Source organism: Miscanthus floridulus, chromosome 6 (assembly GCF_019320115.1).
Source record: "Miscanthus floridulus cultivar M001 chromosome 6, ASM1932011v1, whole genome shotgun sequence".
In the NCBI taxonomy this organism is placed as follows: Eukaryota; Viridiplantae; Streptophyta; class Magnoliopsida; order Poales; family Poaceae; genus Miscanthus; species Miscanthus floridulus.
The window spans coordinates 133,282,153-133,298,488 of NC_089585.1; the positions used below are offsets into that span (position 1 = coordinate 133,282,153).

A 16,336-nucleotide genomic window follows, 5' to 3' on the forward strand; every position below is an offset into this window, starting at 1 on the left:
CGGGATGCTTTCCCCGCTCAGGTTTGAGGATGGGGGAGAGAACAGTCCCCGTGAGCTTTGCCGTTGCCGTTGACGTTGACGTTGACGGGGACGGGGAAAAGTTTCCCCCGCGGAGACGGGAACGGGAGAGCTATACACGACGGGGTCTTTAATCCAGGCGCCCAAAGGATAAATCAAGAGTAAAACAAGCGCTCGCTGCGAGCACACACCACCGCGACACGATCACATGACCGGACTGGGACTACATCCCCTACCCGGCTGCCCCCATTGGCTCCGTGAAGCGCGAACAGTGGCCGTGCACGCCGCACGCGCGCGCATTCACACCCGTCACATGGACGGGCGCGGAGCGAGCGAAGCGGACACGAGCGAGGCTGGCCCGGCCGTCGCCGCGCCAAGGCTGACGCGCGGGGCGGCGGGATGGCACGAGATCACGGGAGCCGGAGAGAGGAATCAACCGGCCGTCGAGCGCGGCAACAGGTTGGCACGGCAGCCTATAGCTACCGCAACCGAACCAAACGTCCAAACCCAAACCCAACCACCGTTCACCGAGGCGACGCGAGCGAGGGGCGGCGGCAGAACAGTACACAGACAGAGAGCGAGACGAGAGGCAAACAAAAAGGTGGTGACGACCAGAGGCGCCACGTACTAAACCCCCCATGGAGCAGCGTGTAAAGCGAGCAATTAAGATTTCGTAACGGCGGTAAGGAACAAGTAGCAGCAAGCCAACAAGGAGAGAGATCCCCGGGGAAAAATGGCTACGTACAGCGCACCGCAGCGATGGCGCCAAAGCACAAGCAAACGAAGCACGCACCAACTCCGACGACACAGCGACGACCAGCACGGACTGACGGACGGCAAGGAGGTAGAGCTAGCCGAGGAGGAGGACGGACAGACGCCAGGCGCTCGCGCCGCGTCGTCCGTCCCCAGTCCCCACCCTTCTCTTCTCTCCACATGGGAGCGAGCATGGGGCGGCAGAAACGGACGACGGCCTGTGAAGCCTGGTGTCTGACGACGACGAGCCCACCACCAAGGGCGTAGCGTAGGTAGGCGTGTACCACCACCTCTCGCTCTGTCTGACGCTAGCTGTGACGCCGGTGGGCAGCTCCGCCTCCACTCGTGGTCGTGGCGCCTCCAGCGGCCTGGGCGGCCATGGCGAGCTCGAACTGCCGCATGGACAGCGCCGGCAGGGGCAGCGGGTACTGCTCCTGCGGCTGCGGGGGCGCCGCGGCGGCGGACGAGGAGGACGACGACGAGGAGGAGGCCGGTGCAGGCGGCGCGGTGCGGTTCCAGGAGCGGAGGCTAGTGGTGGTGCTGGTGCTGCCGTCCCAGCCGATGTGGGCCACGTGCTTCACGTCCGTGGGGAGCCCGATCACCATCTCCCGCTCCTCCTCCTCCTCGTCCTCGTCCTCGTCGTACACCGCGAAGATCTGGGACAGGTTCTTGAACCCGCGCAGGAGCCGCGCCACCAGCGACTCCCCCTTGCCCCCTGCCGCAGACGCCGCCGCCGCCGGGGCCGGCGGTCTCACCGACGCGCTGCCTGGCACCGCCCCTGTTTCAGCCCCTGCCACAGCAGCCAGAACACTTCAGCAACTTTTGTCACCCGTCGAAAGAACAGAACAGAAGCGAAGCGAAGCGAATCGAGCCAAGAACTTGTGGCGCGCGCGCACGCACCTTGCGGGTGGGGCTTCTTGCCGTGGCGCGCGGTGTCGACGACGTCGACGCTGGACTGGGAGCGGCAGCCGGAGGAGAAGCGGATGGCGATGAACCGCCGCGGCGGCGACGGCATCTGCTGTTCCCTGCTCATGGCGCTGCTGCTCACGGCCTCGCCAGCTGAGCCGAGACCGCACCGATGCGACGAGGTTGCCCGGGGCCGGGTCCGGCGCTGCCTCTTGTTGACTTGCTGGTGGAGCAAGCAGAGCAGATAGCAGGGCAGGTGGCGAGGCTTTACTCCAGCGGAAAGGGCGCGTTAGGTCCGCACGCGCGCGCGCAGCACGGCAGTACGCACTACTGTCCCCGCCGTCCGGCCACTGGTCGCCACACACACCGCTCAGTTGGGGGCAGTGCAGGGGGAGAAGAGAGGCCAGCCGGATACGGGGGATGGGATACTATAGGCAGGCGTAGAAGTGGTGGTGCCACTACCAGTCTACCATGGCATACACCACTGCTATCGCTACCACTACTATATTGACATGGCCGCGGTGTGCCAGTGCAGTGCGGCCGGCCTCTGCTTGACTGCTCTGCTGTGTGGGGGTAGGAAAGGAAAGAGACGGGGCGGACTGGCGGAGTGGTTTGCGGGCGGGTTGGGTTGGGTTGGGTGGTGTTGGGTTTGGTACCCACCCGAACCCCAACGCCTTTCGGCCGTGGCCAGCGGGGCTCGCGGCAGTGGCACGGCACGGCAGACATGCGGATCGATGCACGGACTGACGCCGGTGGTTTCGTCCGTCCCTGCGCCTGGACCAGCGCCGGTGTCCGGGAGCCCTAATTGCAGCACCCTCTCCTCCTCTGTCTCTGGCAGTGCCCGCTCCATGCCTGCCGCCGCCGTGGATACAGGATAGGCTGGGATCAGCCGGCCGGCCGGGCTTCCGAAGCCTGCGCCTGCCCTCTAGTGGTGGACTAACGCGGCGTGTACGCTTGTGCCGACGTGGTCCCTCTCTGTGTTGTACCGTGCGACCGTGTGTTCGTGCCACGTTCCGCGATCATGCCAGCGCCAGTCGGCATCTCCACGGGGATGGATTTCGCGCGTCAGGGACCATGCGCTCATATACTGCGCCGGAAAATCCAAACCTGAATGCCATCATTTTTATCCCGTTTCCGATAAGTTCAGATGGGCGCGGCGCACGCAGCCAGATCGGTTTTAAACGAGTTCCTTTAATACGAGTTTTTGGGATAACGTGGTTAGAGCATCTCAAGAGTATTTAACATTTTTTTTTCTAAAAATATGAAATTTTATAACTCCTAAAAAATATTGGAAGGAATAAAAAAGATCATCTCCAAGAATTTCTAATAATCTACTTCTAAAATATAGAAGACAATTTTACATCAGGAATCCTAAACTATTTCTAAATTATTCTAACCACTTTTATATATTCTTTTTCTCATGTACATTTGCATCAGGAACCATTTCCTACTCTTTGGCCCTGCTCGGCTTACCCCATATTCGGCTTATTTTTTCAGCTGGAACAGTGTTTTTCTCTCACAACAATTTCAGCCAGAACAGTGTTTTTCAGCCAGTTTCAGCCAAGTTTCAGAACAGCGAACGGAGCATTTATTCTTTACACAACCTTCCACCTTTAGATTGGCCGACAAACACGAGCAGGAGAGAGAAGATACTCACGACTCGGAAGCGTGTAACTTTACATGGAACAATGTGACTTTTCCAAGTTCTAAAAGATTAGGAGTTGTTGGAGAGGGGGTTTTTCTTATCTCGCTAAAAACCAACTATTAGGAAGTGATTTATGGAATTCTTGGAGATGCTCAAACATTATATTGCAGTAGTTTCACTACGCTCTCGCAACTTGCAAGAAAAAGAAAAGGAGTTTCTTTTTTTTTGCGACGAAAGAAGAATTATATTAGATAATAGCTGGGTACATGAACGTGCTACAAGCACTCTGGATTACACAAATATCCAGAAACTGAGTTTCATCTAAATTATACCCACGTTGTGAATAGCTCCAGATCTCAAAACAAAAACATGTACGACGCTTTGCAGTATGGATGACCGCATAGACAAACACTCGACAAAAGGCCTGAGAACAAATGCCCAACGAATGACGTCCAACATTCATGTAGACGGAGTTGAGAAACTTCTTCTTTCTGGTGTCTTCCTTCTTCTTCTTTTTACCACCGAAGAATAAGAAAGACTGATATGAAACTTATTCTTCCTAGTCCTTCATTGTGGCTAGATCAAACCACAATAAAACAGAGAAGAGACCAGAGAAAATTATTCCATGGCGGCGACACCATCTCCGCCTTGATGTCGTCGTCCGGAAATAAAAGTCTCCATGTCGTCAAACCGGTGAGGATGCTGACGCCGTAGTTGTTGACCGCATCTTCAACAGAGCCATCATGGAGAAAATAATTCCACCCTGCCCTCTCGCCGTCACCGGAGAGGAGGAAATAAATCCATAAAACCAAAAAACTTACATGGAGAGATTCTAACTCTAATGACTCGATTTAGTGAGAAAACTTATTAAAAACGATGGATCTCCACTTCCTTTCGCCTCCGACGATATGCCGGAGAGGAGGGGGAGGAGACCAGCAGTGGTGGAGGTGGCGGCGTCGGCGGCGGCCCAAGATATGAGATGCGTTTCCGTTGTACGTTTGACAGCATCCTGCTTACAGAAAGTGGAAATGACGAGAAACAAATGCAGGGGGAGCAGTATTTCCACAGTAAAATGATGGGCTGCCATATTCATGGGCTTGGACACTACGGGGTGGACCGGAAACAAGACGGGCCAGCCTGCCAAAGGGAGGACTTTGTATACCGGACGCGCGTGAACGCCAAATGGGCCAGAAACAAAAGGCAGAGAAGATTTTATGCTTGCAAATTGGACCATGCAAATAACCTTCAGCCTGTTCGGGAGATCGTATCGTATCGTGGATTATTTACTGCCGGCTGATTTGGTGTGAAAGAAAAATACTGTTTCTGGCTGAAAATTTACGATCGTTTACGAGCAAGCGAACAGGCTGCTTATCGTCTGATCAGATGGTGACAGGAACAATTTCGATTTCGATAGTTCACTTCCAACTTCCAAGTAAGACAAAAGTGAGAACTGGGATACAATCATGCTGGCTCCTATGAGCCTCAGGCTCAGCTAAACAAAAGATGCTCCGGTTAGTTGGATGCAGAAGCGGGAGTTCCTCTTAATCATAGGCTCTTAACCACTCTGAAAGACTATACGGAAATACACACACATTGCGTAACACTATACCATTTTATTGCAACTTACTGTAACAACATACTTGAACAATCAATGACATCCCAGAAAAAAACTGTATGTAGTATAGCAAACACCAGAGTAACAGTTTGGTGTTGGCCAGGTCGAAAACGAATTCATCTACGAGTTTCAGTTTCACAGATTCCGGAGTGGCGCATCGGCCACTCACATCCTCGTCTAGGATAGGAAGCAGAGCATGAAGATGACGATCGACGCCGACGGCGATGATGCCATGGACGTACGTGAAGGGACCTAGTAGGTAAATAAACAATGGAGGCGGCGAGCTCGATCCGTCAGAAGATGTCGAGGATCTCCTGGATGAAGCCGTTGCAGAGCGGGCAGTTGCCGCGGCTGACCCAGAGCTCGCGGGAGCAGAGGCGGCAGAAGGTGTGGCCGCAGGGGATGAAGGCGGCGCCCTTGTGCCGCACCATGCACACGCAGCACACGTGCACCATCTCCTCCTCCCGCCCCTCGCCGTCGTCCTCGTCGTCGTCGCCCTCACCTTTCTTGCGCGCGCCGCCGCCGCCGCCATCCTCCTCGTCTTCGTCGTCATCCCACTCGTCCGTCTGCCCCAGCAGCGCCATCAGAGACATTTGCGCCGCGGGCGCCTCCTCCTCCTCTTCCTCCTCCTCCTCCTCCTCGTCGTTGTCGTCCTCTTCCTCTTCCCCGTCGTCGTCGTGACGTCGCTCTTCGACGTCGCGGAAGTCGTGCGTCGCGGGGCGCCTGGAGCTGGAGCGGGAGGCGGCGGGGCCGACCCGGGTGGACGCGACGCGCGAGAACGTGGGCGTCGCCTTAAGCGAGGGCGCGCGGGAGAAGGTGCGGGAGAACGCCGCCGCCGCCTCGCCGGGGTTGTAGTTATACTTGTTGCTGCGGTTGTTGGCGCTGCTGATGTTGCTGAGGTCGCCGCTGTTCGTCGGGGCGTGGACCGCGGCCGCGCCGGGCTTAGGCTTCTGCCAGGCGCCCACCGCGCGCCGGAGCCGGAGCCGGTCCCGCAGCGGCTTCCAGCCGGTCGTCCTGTCGCCGCCGCTGCGGCCCCCCTGCGCGTCCACGGCCGAGGGGCTATCGCCCTCGCCGACGTCGGCGTCGTGGGGGATCTTGAGGAAATTGCGGATGACCGGGTCGGGCGTGGACAGCTGCTCGGACAGCGTCATCGTCCGCCGCATCTCCGGCCGCCGGCCGTCCATCTCGCTGGGCCGCCGCCGCAGGTAGGTGCCTGGCTCCCGTCGGAGTTGGAGGCGAGGCGATAAGGTTGTGGTAGATGCGGGGAGGTGGCGTCTTATGGCCGGGTTGGATCGCGCGCGGGGACGGGGGAGGAGAGGCGTTGGACACGGGGGGAGCTTGGAGCGGGTCTCGCGGGCTTTTTAAACTGGCGTATATACAATTACCGCAACGTGCGGACACTTGGGCCCAAATTACCTAGGTGCCATGCAAGCGTAATCGCCGGCCTTTCTATTTATGGGCAGGGAATATTTTTGTGTGTGAGTTTCACGCCCCTGTTTTTTAGTTGGGGGCATGCTATTTGTAGCGCGCAATTTTAGGTGTCAAAAAAAGATGAGAAATATTATTTCCAAGACGATATAAACGTACAAAATGATTACTTAACATTCTATTTTGTAGTGCTTGATTGTCTTGTTTTTTGTCGAGCAGAATTGTTTAGTTGGGGTTGTCCATTGCAGAAATTAGTAATCATCTGTGGCCATATGTATCCAGCAGTTCGACTGCTCATCTTGAACTTCTATTTTTTCTTCCTCATCCTTACATGTGTGTTGTACTACCTTGATGTTACTCGCTCCGTTTAAAATTATAAAATATTTTAGCCTTTTCAGATTATATATCAAAATATAGTGTAACTCTATATTAAAAAAGCTAAAACGTCATGCAATTTAGAATGGAGGAAGTATTATTTTTCATACTTGGTTTTTGTCAACTAAGTCCAGAAATGTGTTTTTTAATTTGCATTGTTGCTTTTGTTTTTTCCCAATTAGACCACTAGAGATCAAGGAGTCAAATCAAAGTGTTGCTCGCTTGGGAGTCATTTTCCTAATGAATCGATTCATCATCATCACAGGAGAAGAACCGTCTCTAGGGAAAAAATCTATGTGACAATGGCCCCGTTTGCTTCGCTGAAAAAACAAGCCGAAACACTGGTCCGGCTGATTTACTGTGAGAGAAAAACACTACTTCGGTTCAAAAAAGTACGGATTATAAGACAAGCGAACAAGGCCAATGTCGCATCATACAATGCAGTGCAACACCTCATTATGAATACACAACCAAGCATGGCACATCCGAGGAGAGTCGCACAAAAAGCCTAGTGGGGGCACTGTTGCAAATTTTTTCCCCTAGTCTCCACCACCAACACCTCATTCCTTGAGGTGTACAGTACCCTCCCCTCCCTTCTCTAGTCATCCCTAGCGGTCATGGCACACTTCTGTGGCATAGTTCCGCTAGTACTCCACACTCTACCACTACTCTCTTGACACCAGCACACCATCGTCGAAATGTCTTGTACTTCATTCGTTCCAAATTATAAGTCGTTTTGATTTTTTTGGTTCATTTATTTTGTTATGTATCTATACATATTATTATATCTAGATGCATAGCGGAATGGATGTACCAAAAAAAAGTCAAAGTGACTTATAATTTGGAACAGAGGGAGTAGTTTGTAAGTGTCTATCCTGAATCATAACCTAGCTAGTGTTGCTGAGTGGTCAAATGACTCTGTACATTTGTGATAAAAAAAGAATCAATTGTTGAATGCCTCCAAAACACTCAAATGTTGTTTAGGTTTTGTGTTCAGTTATTGTTTTACGGGATGGCTATTAGTTTGGATTTTTTTTTTCGTGATTTTTACCTAGCGATATGTATCTGATGTGTGCCGGACTGCCGTAACATTTAGAACAATCATCCGCCAATTGTTAGATTTCAAAGTGCAATGCAAAGTTATACAGGACGTACAGATAGTAATAATACAAAGAAGAGTAAACATTCGTGCAAGTGGCTACTTGAACAGCTTCTGCCGTTATGCGTGGTGCGTGCAAGCAACGGCAGGCCGACAGTGGGTGCATGTGTCCGTTCTTTACTGTTAACCAGGCATCAGAGTGCGCTGAACCTCTCGAAACACTTCACTATTTTCTTTAACCGTTTCGACACAAAACAAAAACAGACAGTACCACACTAGCTACGGTCTACGGAGGAGTTCTTTTACGTTTTCCTCAATTCAAAACTTCGTCAAACTAAACATCGGTGCCTGCGTGATTCTACCTCTCATCTCTACGTTACTAGAAAGCGATCTTAGAATAGTACGAAGTACAATCCAAGTTTACGAACGTTTGGTGTGGCTCACTCTACCGTTGAAGCTTCCCATTCGCCCTCCATCACCAACATTATGGTACCGGTCCAGCTTGGTGTTTGGTTTGAGTACGACGACGACGTCTCTACTGACAGAAAAGGTACCTGCAGGCTGCAGCATTATGTATTGTGCTATTGTATATGTACGCAGATCACCGCACACGTACGCACATTTGGTGGTATGCTGAAGCTTTCAGTTTGGACAGGTCTATCAATCCATCAGTATTTTTTAAGGAACGAAGAGTGTTTTCCTCTCCACTTTTCCTATACTTCAGTCGCTTGAATTTTGTATCTGTTGTTCAGGCGATGTTCTATGATGAATTTTACGATGTTCACGTAGTATACATGTGATGTTATATTTTGCGATGTTCACGTACATACGACAGTCGCCTGAATTTGTGTTTGCTGTTTAGGCGACGTGTGGTGATGTTCGTGTAGTGTACATCTAATGTTCTATGATGTATTTTGTGAAGTTCGCATAGTATACATGTGATATTCTATGGCTGTCGCCTAAAGAAAAGTCTATACTTCAGATACCTGAAATATAGCAAATCCCTTTTGCTCTCGTAACAAATCAGCGTAAACTAAATTTCAGCGAAACGATAAGGGAAAAAAATAGGAAGGGGCTCCCCACTCCCGCTGCATTCTGCCATGGAGTGAGTCCTCTTCCTCTCTACACTAGCTATAAAATTAGTACAGTGCCTTGTCGCTTGCTATTGCAACCACTTCAGTTGACCTCTCTACAATGGCAGCGCAGCGCTGATGGCGTGATGCAAGCTAGCTGATTGGCAGGCACCTCACTGTTCAGTGTTCATGCGTAATTGGGGAGCGTGCAGCGTTAGGTGAGGCCGCGTAATCTAATCCCTGAGGGGATTTCACTTGTCCTGCTGTTCTGCAACTGCAATGCAGTCTGAACCGGAGTCCTACATGATTAGCCATTAAGGTCATTAATGACAGCACAGGGCCGGGAACTGCTCCATGAGAGGAGTGTCAGTGTCCAAGCCTCCAAGGCAAGGATAGTTAGGTGAGGCAGCGTAGTATAGTACGTAGTCCCCATAGATAAATTTTGGTACGCCGTTCTCCTGCAGATCTAGAGTCTGAAATGAACAGGGCGTTCTGATTAGCAAACAGGGAATCAGTACCGTTGCTTCACGAGGCCGGTTACTTACCGGACTGTCAGTGCTCATCATGCGATGGCTGCAACTGCAAACAGGGGGGAGGACGCCAATAATACGATGCGACGCGCTATGGAACAAGACGAGGCCTGACGGCCTCGCGCGCCGGAGAAGTGCCAAAACTGGCATTCGGATTGGATCTGCCGGCCGGATCGGAGGAGCAGCGAAGCATCAACTGGGACACTCCCCAATTACGAGCCGTGATTAGGAGGTCGGGACGGGTGATTGGGCGCCACGGGCACCCGGAGCCGGTGGGTCCGCGCGCGAAGGCACCGCGCCAACAGCCTCCCCCGCGCTTGGCTGTGGCCGTACGCGTGTGGGGGCTCGCTGCCGCCGTCTGCTCCCCGACGGCAACGGCGACGCCACGTGCGTGCGCGCTTGCTCGATGTCGTGCCTGCGCTGGGCACAGCCGCACAGGGCAGGGACGCCTGATCCCCCGCTCGTGCTCCCTCGTAGCGTCGATACGTAGAGCACCGGCGTCCCGGTCACGGCCACTGGAAGTTGGCGCCAACAACTTGCGACTGCCAGTTACGCCACTATAGGACTAGGAGGCGATCCATCGATGTCCATGTCCATCAAGCGAGTGGCGTTTCTGCGCCCAAACGGCAGCCACCAGCCAGTGACAGGCGGCTCTACCTCTACTTCGACTGACACGACGGCACTGTGTCCTGTAGCCAACGGGCATGTTTTCTCCGTAGATTTTCTCTGATTGGATCCCTAATCTCCTGCTCATCTCCTGGTTGCGGTGGATGGAACGGAGCGGCCGCAGCCAGCAGGCACGCACCTGTGACCTGCTGCAGTGGAACGCAGGGGCAGGCAGAAGGCACGCACCGCCAGGCGCCACCCGTATCGCCGTGCTGCAGCGACACGCACCCCAGTGTATACGGGCGCACGGCGCGACGCGTCATCACTCATCCGTGCCGCTGTCGAGCGGCAGGTCCCGGCTCCGTGCAGCGCGCACGGACGCGCGGCATCGATGGCGCGGACCAGCACGGGGCCGACCACGGGCGCGCCGCGCGGTGCTCAGGCTCGGCCATGGCTGGCGTCCGTCGGGGACCGGCAAGGCGTCTCTGCTGCGCTTCAACTCCGGCTTCGCTCGTTTGTGTGCGTCATGTTATCCAATCCAACAGCGTCGGTCGTCTCCCGGACCGGACGGACGGACGACGGCTGTGGCGGGCGCAGATCAGTCGTCATTTCAGCAGGGATCCGGAATGTGATCTGGGCGCACTTGCGGGATCCTGACAGGTATCACAGACAGCAAGCCCAGGGACCAGGGTGCGGGCAGCAGGACAGGAAGAGGGTGGGGTTCGTGACCATGACGACGATGACGGATGCGAGGCAGGACAACAACTTCTCACCTGCTGTGCTGAGTGCTAAGTGCCTCGCTGGTCCATCATCAGTGCCGATGAGCAGCGACACCACAAGCCTGGGGCAGCATCCGTGGGTCCAATCCTTGTTGCTCTTCTGGATTGGACCATACTGTTTCTGCAGTTGGGCTTCAGGTTTTAGTTTTAGAACAGCTCAGGAAAACAAAACCAACCAGATAACAGAACCAAGTTGACTGTCAAGCTCACATCTCGTGGATTTATATAATCTCACCAAATCAATATTGTCCATATTAATCAAGCTACCCCAACTATTTCACCTTTCCAACAACAGAAAACAACACACAACTGCGACACCCCTACAAGCGTGAGCGAACACCCAACAACCTAATATCTATCCCATAAACAGCAAGCACGGAAATGCTACAAGCACTCTACTAAGGTCATGCATCTCTCCGGCCACAAAACCAAATGGGGACGACCCAGAGCGCCAGAAATGCAAAGGCGAATCAACTATTAGCATAGCCACTGTGCTCGCGTCACAAATGGTTAGCTTAGCCTCTAATTCTGGTGATCGTGATGCTCCCCTTTCCACCCTCGGTGTGGATCTTGGTCTTGTGGAAAACAGGTTTCCCCGTCATAGCCGAGGCTTGGAGTGAGTTGGGCTCCTCATCGCTCTTGTGCCTGATCTTGTACGGCGGCGGAGCGTGGATCTTCTTGTTTATGTCGTTCAAGGTGAGGTCGCCACTGAAGCTGCACGGCTTGATAAGCTCAAACGGGAAGGCCACAGCTGTTCTCACCTTCTTTGATCCGATAATGTTTTTGCCAGCTGTGGAACAGATGAATGCGTGTTTTTTAGTTCAAATGACAGGATACATTACATAACCAATATATACTGTTCTTGAAAGGGAGAATAAAAACCATGATTCTTTAAGCAAACATGGACAAGAGTTGGGCACACCTTTCAGCGGTGTAGGTCTAGCTTGTGCACGATTGTTGTTGGCTACGATAGACTGTTGACGAGGCGAAGAATTCGAATGCACTGAAAAATAAGCATAGCGTTCATCTATCAGCAACTTAGAATCTGCTATAAACGGCAAGAATGAAATCTCATGAGAGGTTTGTACCAACCAGAGATATCGACAGCATTTTCCGTGGCAGCAGCAGGGCTATTCCTACTAAGAAGGTTTAGATACCATAAGTAGTAATACTTCATCTTCAATGACAGTGAACTCAACAACTCATAAATCCAAGCGCTTATGAATATTGGAATGAAACACATACATTTCTTCTGCAGGTAAACAAGGTTCGATATCTTGTGAGCAATTAACTAGCCATTCTTCTGGCAGTTCATCAATCCCATCCGAGTTCAGCAAACAGTCAGTACCTGAATTACCACTATAATTAGGAATGGAAAAGAACGCACCCATGATAAACACCAAAAGTCTAGCGGTAACAATGGAAGGTATACCTGAAAAATCCATCTCTTGAAGACTTTCCGAAAGCCCATCTTCAGTCATAGAACATGTCATCTAATACAGACATAGAAAGGTATTATACCAATGAAGGCAGAACAACATACCACTATAAACTGACAGTTTCCGACACAACAGCACTATGCATAGTTCACTTCATTTGTAAGGATACTTCGATATATCCATTAAAGAGCAAGTACCTCAGCATTTTCTGGACAGAACTGCAGCATGCGTCTGCGTTTTGCCTGTAAAGTTTCTTTCCCTTCTTCAAAGTCCTTGACAATGATTTCTGCATTGCATTTTTACTAGTCAGAAAATGCAACCGATATTGAAGCACCTTCTTAAGTGTTTGCCGAAAAGGTCAGATGGGATAGAATTAGGAAACACCAAGTGGAATCCATTGTACTAATAATTAGGTCAACTCCTATATTAGTTGCATATTTTGGCTCAGATTAAACATATGCAAGGGGGAAATAGTAACCAGGAAAGGTACTCACTACAATTGCTATAATAAGCTTTCTATATTAGTCATTCTGCTTTCTATATGTTTGTTTATGGATTTACAGGGTACTATAACTATATGAAGTACAATGACATTAACACAATTTCAGGAAGCAGAGAGAATTAGATAACATATGTTAGATCTAAAAGGAGGTGCTACTGGTCGTATCGTATGGGATCTTTGCAGGATATTCGGTGGAAAACCATTTGCGCAGATAAGTTGGTGTGAACTGAAATAGTTCAGAATCTACATTTAAGCTTATGACTGTAGATTTCATAACCGTGAGAGCAAGACTTTACCTCCTATATCACAGAACTGGAATTCGAAGTCTGCACAATGTTTAATTGGTGTTTGCTCATCGAACATGCTCCAACCGTCACCCACATTTGGTGTTTGCTCATCGAACATGCTCCAATCGTCACCCACATTGTTGCTTGCTTCAGCCCACAAGCTGCTACATGGAGCTGCCAAATCAGAAATACAAGGTGCTCAGGTCTTTGCGTGGATATATATATTTAGGGCAGAATGAGTGATGCAATGGCGTGGTGCAAACCAGCTAGTAAATCTTTCTGCAGATCATACTCCTGACTCCGCCATTCCCACAACTCACTGTAAGAAGTTCCACAAGGACAAGCTCAATCAGAAGTTATTACTCTTGCAAGAAACTTGAGAAGTTTAGATCAAGGAGCGAAAATGTTCAGAGTCCAGTAAATATCAGACAGCATACCAGCGGAGGTCAAAAACTTGTGATAGCAATCTAACAATGCAAAGGGATATAACAAGGAAAACAAAATTCCCTTTGATTGGTAAGCAAATGCATCGACACTACAGCACCAAATTTGTCACGAACTTCATGAGAGCAGCTAACAGGCAGCTAGGGTTTATATAACCGGAAAAGCCCAAGACAACTCAATCGCTACAAACTGATTATGGACGCAGCACGCCGAAAAGGAGCAAAAGCCACAGCAAAGCTTCGTACAAAAGAAGGGAGAACACGATCCTTTGCCCCGAGAATTAGTAGTGCTTGCATCCTGCTCCCTAAACATCATCATAGGGCCGCATAAAGAGCACACCCACCAAAAGGGGGCGCAGCTGGTGGTAGCAACTTCGGCTCTAGTACTTACTACCATACCCACCACCCTACCCGCACCAAGAGGAGCAACAAAATTGGGGATCGAAGGGGACGACAGGGACGGAGCCGAAGCGAGAAAACAGAAACCGTGACAGTAATTTCGTCCCCGGCCGCGGCCACCAAGGCGCCGCCTTTCTCCGCGGCGTGCGACCCAGAACCACGCGCGGTGTTCAGTGTGCGCAACTCACCCCTGATCAGCAATGGCGAGGTCGTAATCCGTCCCCGCGCCCGCGGCGAGGGCCGTGGATTGGATCCGGGGGCTCCCGCGGCTACCGTCCATCGGGCGGGCGACAGCGACGACGGGCTGGTTGGTTCTCCGCGCCGGACTGGGGAGGGGGGGAGGGGGCGCGGGGGGCAGGTGGAGAGGAGGAGGACTGGACTGGAGGTGGCGCTGCTGGAAGAAGTGGGGGGCGCGGGGTGTTGGGCAGCAGGCAGGCGGTTTCAGCCCTCTCCCTCTGCGGCTGCCCGTCCCTTTCGCTGTCTAGACAAAACCACGATGCTTTTATCCTTGACTCACTCTCTCTCTCTCTCTCTCGAATGTGACAGCACAGTCTGCAGAGCGGCACGGAACCCCGCGAAAACAAAAAAACGAAAGGAGCAAGCCACGGATTATCTTATGACTAATTCGTCCCGGTCCATACCCGCCACGCGATTATCCAGACAAGATTTAGTTAATAACTAATCTAAAGTGGTTACCGGACCATTTCGCAGGAACGGCCCTCGCTAGGCCGTGAAAATTGCCGGGGAAGCCATTGACTGGGCCTGGAAAGCTTGCCCCGGAAGGAAGCCCGGCGCCCCGGCCCGAGTAATCCAAGAGGATTTTCCAAACCGAGACGAAAATAATAAAGATAGTATTATGATATGTGATGAATAAACAGAATTTATTTGTCCCGGCGGAGAACGGAGATGGCATGAGCTACAGTAAATACGCGCGGGGGCATGGGGTAGGTAGATCGTGGCCATTAACTGCAGACCCTGAGCGTTCATGTGACCCGGAGCATTCAAGACGAATACGGTCGAGTCTCTCACTCCGTCCGTTGCTACGGTACGGTACGGAGGACCAGCGAGCCCGACACTGGGAGGTGGGCCCTGTGGATCCATCTATTCCATGGCCCCCACATGTCGGGAGCTTCTTATCCCGTTCTGTTGGACTGCTACGGTTACAGGCAGAAGCTGAAATTCAGCAGAAACCAAAGGCCTATTCTGGCACATGGGGCCGTTACAACGTGGATGGATGGAAACAGTAAAATTCCAAGAATGTCAGGCGCCTCTGATTCGTCGGCTTGGATTAGTTTAATTAATTAACAAAGTAGAGCACTGATCTACTTGCGCAGGTCGGTCAAAATACTGCTAAAAAGGTGCAGGCGTATGCGCGAGGCTGGGCTGGATTTGCATCTTGACACGATGGCCCCGTTCGCTTGTCTTAAATTTGGCTTGTTCGGCTTGTTTTTTCAGTCGGAACAGTGTTTTCCTCTCACAACAATTCAGCCGGAACAGTGTTTTTCAGCCAGTTTCAGCCAAAGTTCATACCAGCGAACGGGGCCGATATCGATTGTTGGGTGTTTTGATTGTTCCGCTAAAGTTTACCTGGTTAATTTTAGTTTTATTTAGTCATTTTTTATCTAAATACTATGATTAAATGGCATTAAATTGGCATTTAGCCAATTAGTCACTAGGGATTGCTAAATGGGACTAAAGTATAGATTGCCTTATATTTTAGTCACTTTAGATGTAAACACCCTGATTAAAAAGGACTAAAAGACTCTTTAAATCTACCAAACTATACAGGAATGGCTAAAATTTAGTAACTGGTTTGCTGTCTAAATTTTAGCAGCTTCAATGTAAACTGATGGAGCGATGGGAGTGAACGGATCACATCACAGATCTGTTTACCGGCGAGTTTACCGACGGGACCATGCTCTCGTGAACCGTGTGGCTTACTTTAATTTCGCGCTACTGCACATGTCGGATCAGATCGCCGGAAGTACTGTACTGTGCGACGCGTATGCAGAAGATCGGGCTCTCCTATAGTTGCACGAGGCGCGTTTGTGACTTGAGGCTGCCTATATACATGTATGTACAGATAGGCGCTGATAAGCTCCCTTCCAAGCAGCTGATCATTGCATGGTTGTCAAGTTTTTTTTAAAAAAAATCTTACGGCAAAGCTTTATTCATTTCACAAAATAGTTACATCATTTACAAGCAATGCCGAACTGAGGCAGGGGTTCATCTATATAAAAAAAAAGAGTTTTTGCCTACCAAAGCTTGCATAGCTAGCTCATGAGTTTTTCCCTGCTACAATGGTCATGTTCGCTTCTCTTATAATTCGTCTTCTTCGGCTTGTTTTTTCAGCCGAAACAGTATTTTCCTCTCACGACAAATCAGTCGGAACAGTATTTCGGCTTTTTTTTCAGCGAAACGAACGGGACCAATAACTAA

The 16,336-nt window shown here is 51.1% G+C and overlaps 3 protein-coding genes across 4 annotated transcripts; all 3 read right to left on the bottom strand.

The window, feature by feature from the left end:
- Positions 1–669: 669 nt before the first annotated feature.
- LOC136459699 (CRIB domain-containing protein RIC4-like) lies at positions 670–2,182 on the bottom strand. The gene is made up of 2 exons (XM_066459543.1): positions 1,672–2,182; positions 670–1,561 (listed from the first exon to the last, which is right to left on the bottom strand). The coding sequence occupies exons 1-2, from the start codon at positions 1,802–1,804 to the stop codon at positions 1,080–1,082; spliced, it is 615 nt and encodes a 204-aa protein (XP_066315640.1). The 5' UTR covers positions 1,805–2,182; the 3' UTR covers positions 670–1,079.
- Positions 2,183–4,915: 2,733 nt separating this feature from the next.
- LOC136459700 (uncharacterized) lies at positions 4,916–6,260 on the bottom strand. Its single transcript, XM_066459544.1, has one exon. The coding sequence runs from the start codon at positions 6,119–6,121 to the stop codon at positions 5,231–5,233; it is 891 nt and encodes a 296-aa protein (XP_066315641.1). The 5' UTR covers positions 6,122–6,260; the 3' UTR covers positions 4,916–5,230.
- Positions 6,261–11,003: 4,743 nt separating this feature from the next.
- Positions 11,004–14,366, bottom strand: LOC136459701 (protein XRI1-like). 2 transcript variants are annotated; one of them, XM_066459546.1, is made up of 9 exons: positions 14,086–14,366; positions 13,319–13,374; positions 13,065–13,229; positions 12,464–12,552; positions 12,260–12,320; positions 12,073–12,175; positions 11,920–11,963; positions 11,750–11,830; positions 11,004–11,617 (listed from the first exon to the last, which is right to left on the bottom strand). In XM_066459546.1, exons 1-9 carry the CDS (start codon positions 14,175–14,177, stop codon positions 11,343–11,345), a joined length of 966 nt encoding a protein of 321 aa, XP_066315643.1. In that variant the 5' UTR covers positions 14,178–14,366; the 3' UTR covers positions 11,004–11,342. The 2 variants fall into 2 exon arrangements, with proteins under 2 accessions (XP_066315643.1, XP_066315642.1); XM_066459545.1 differs by having other exon boundaries at positions 11,920–11,966.
- Positions 14,367–16,336: the final 1,970 nt, after the last annotated feature.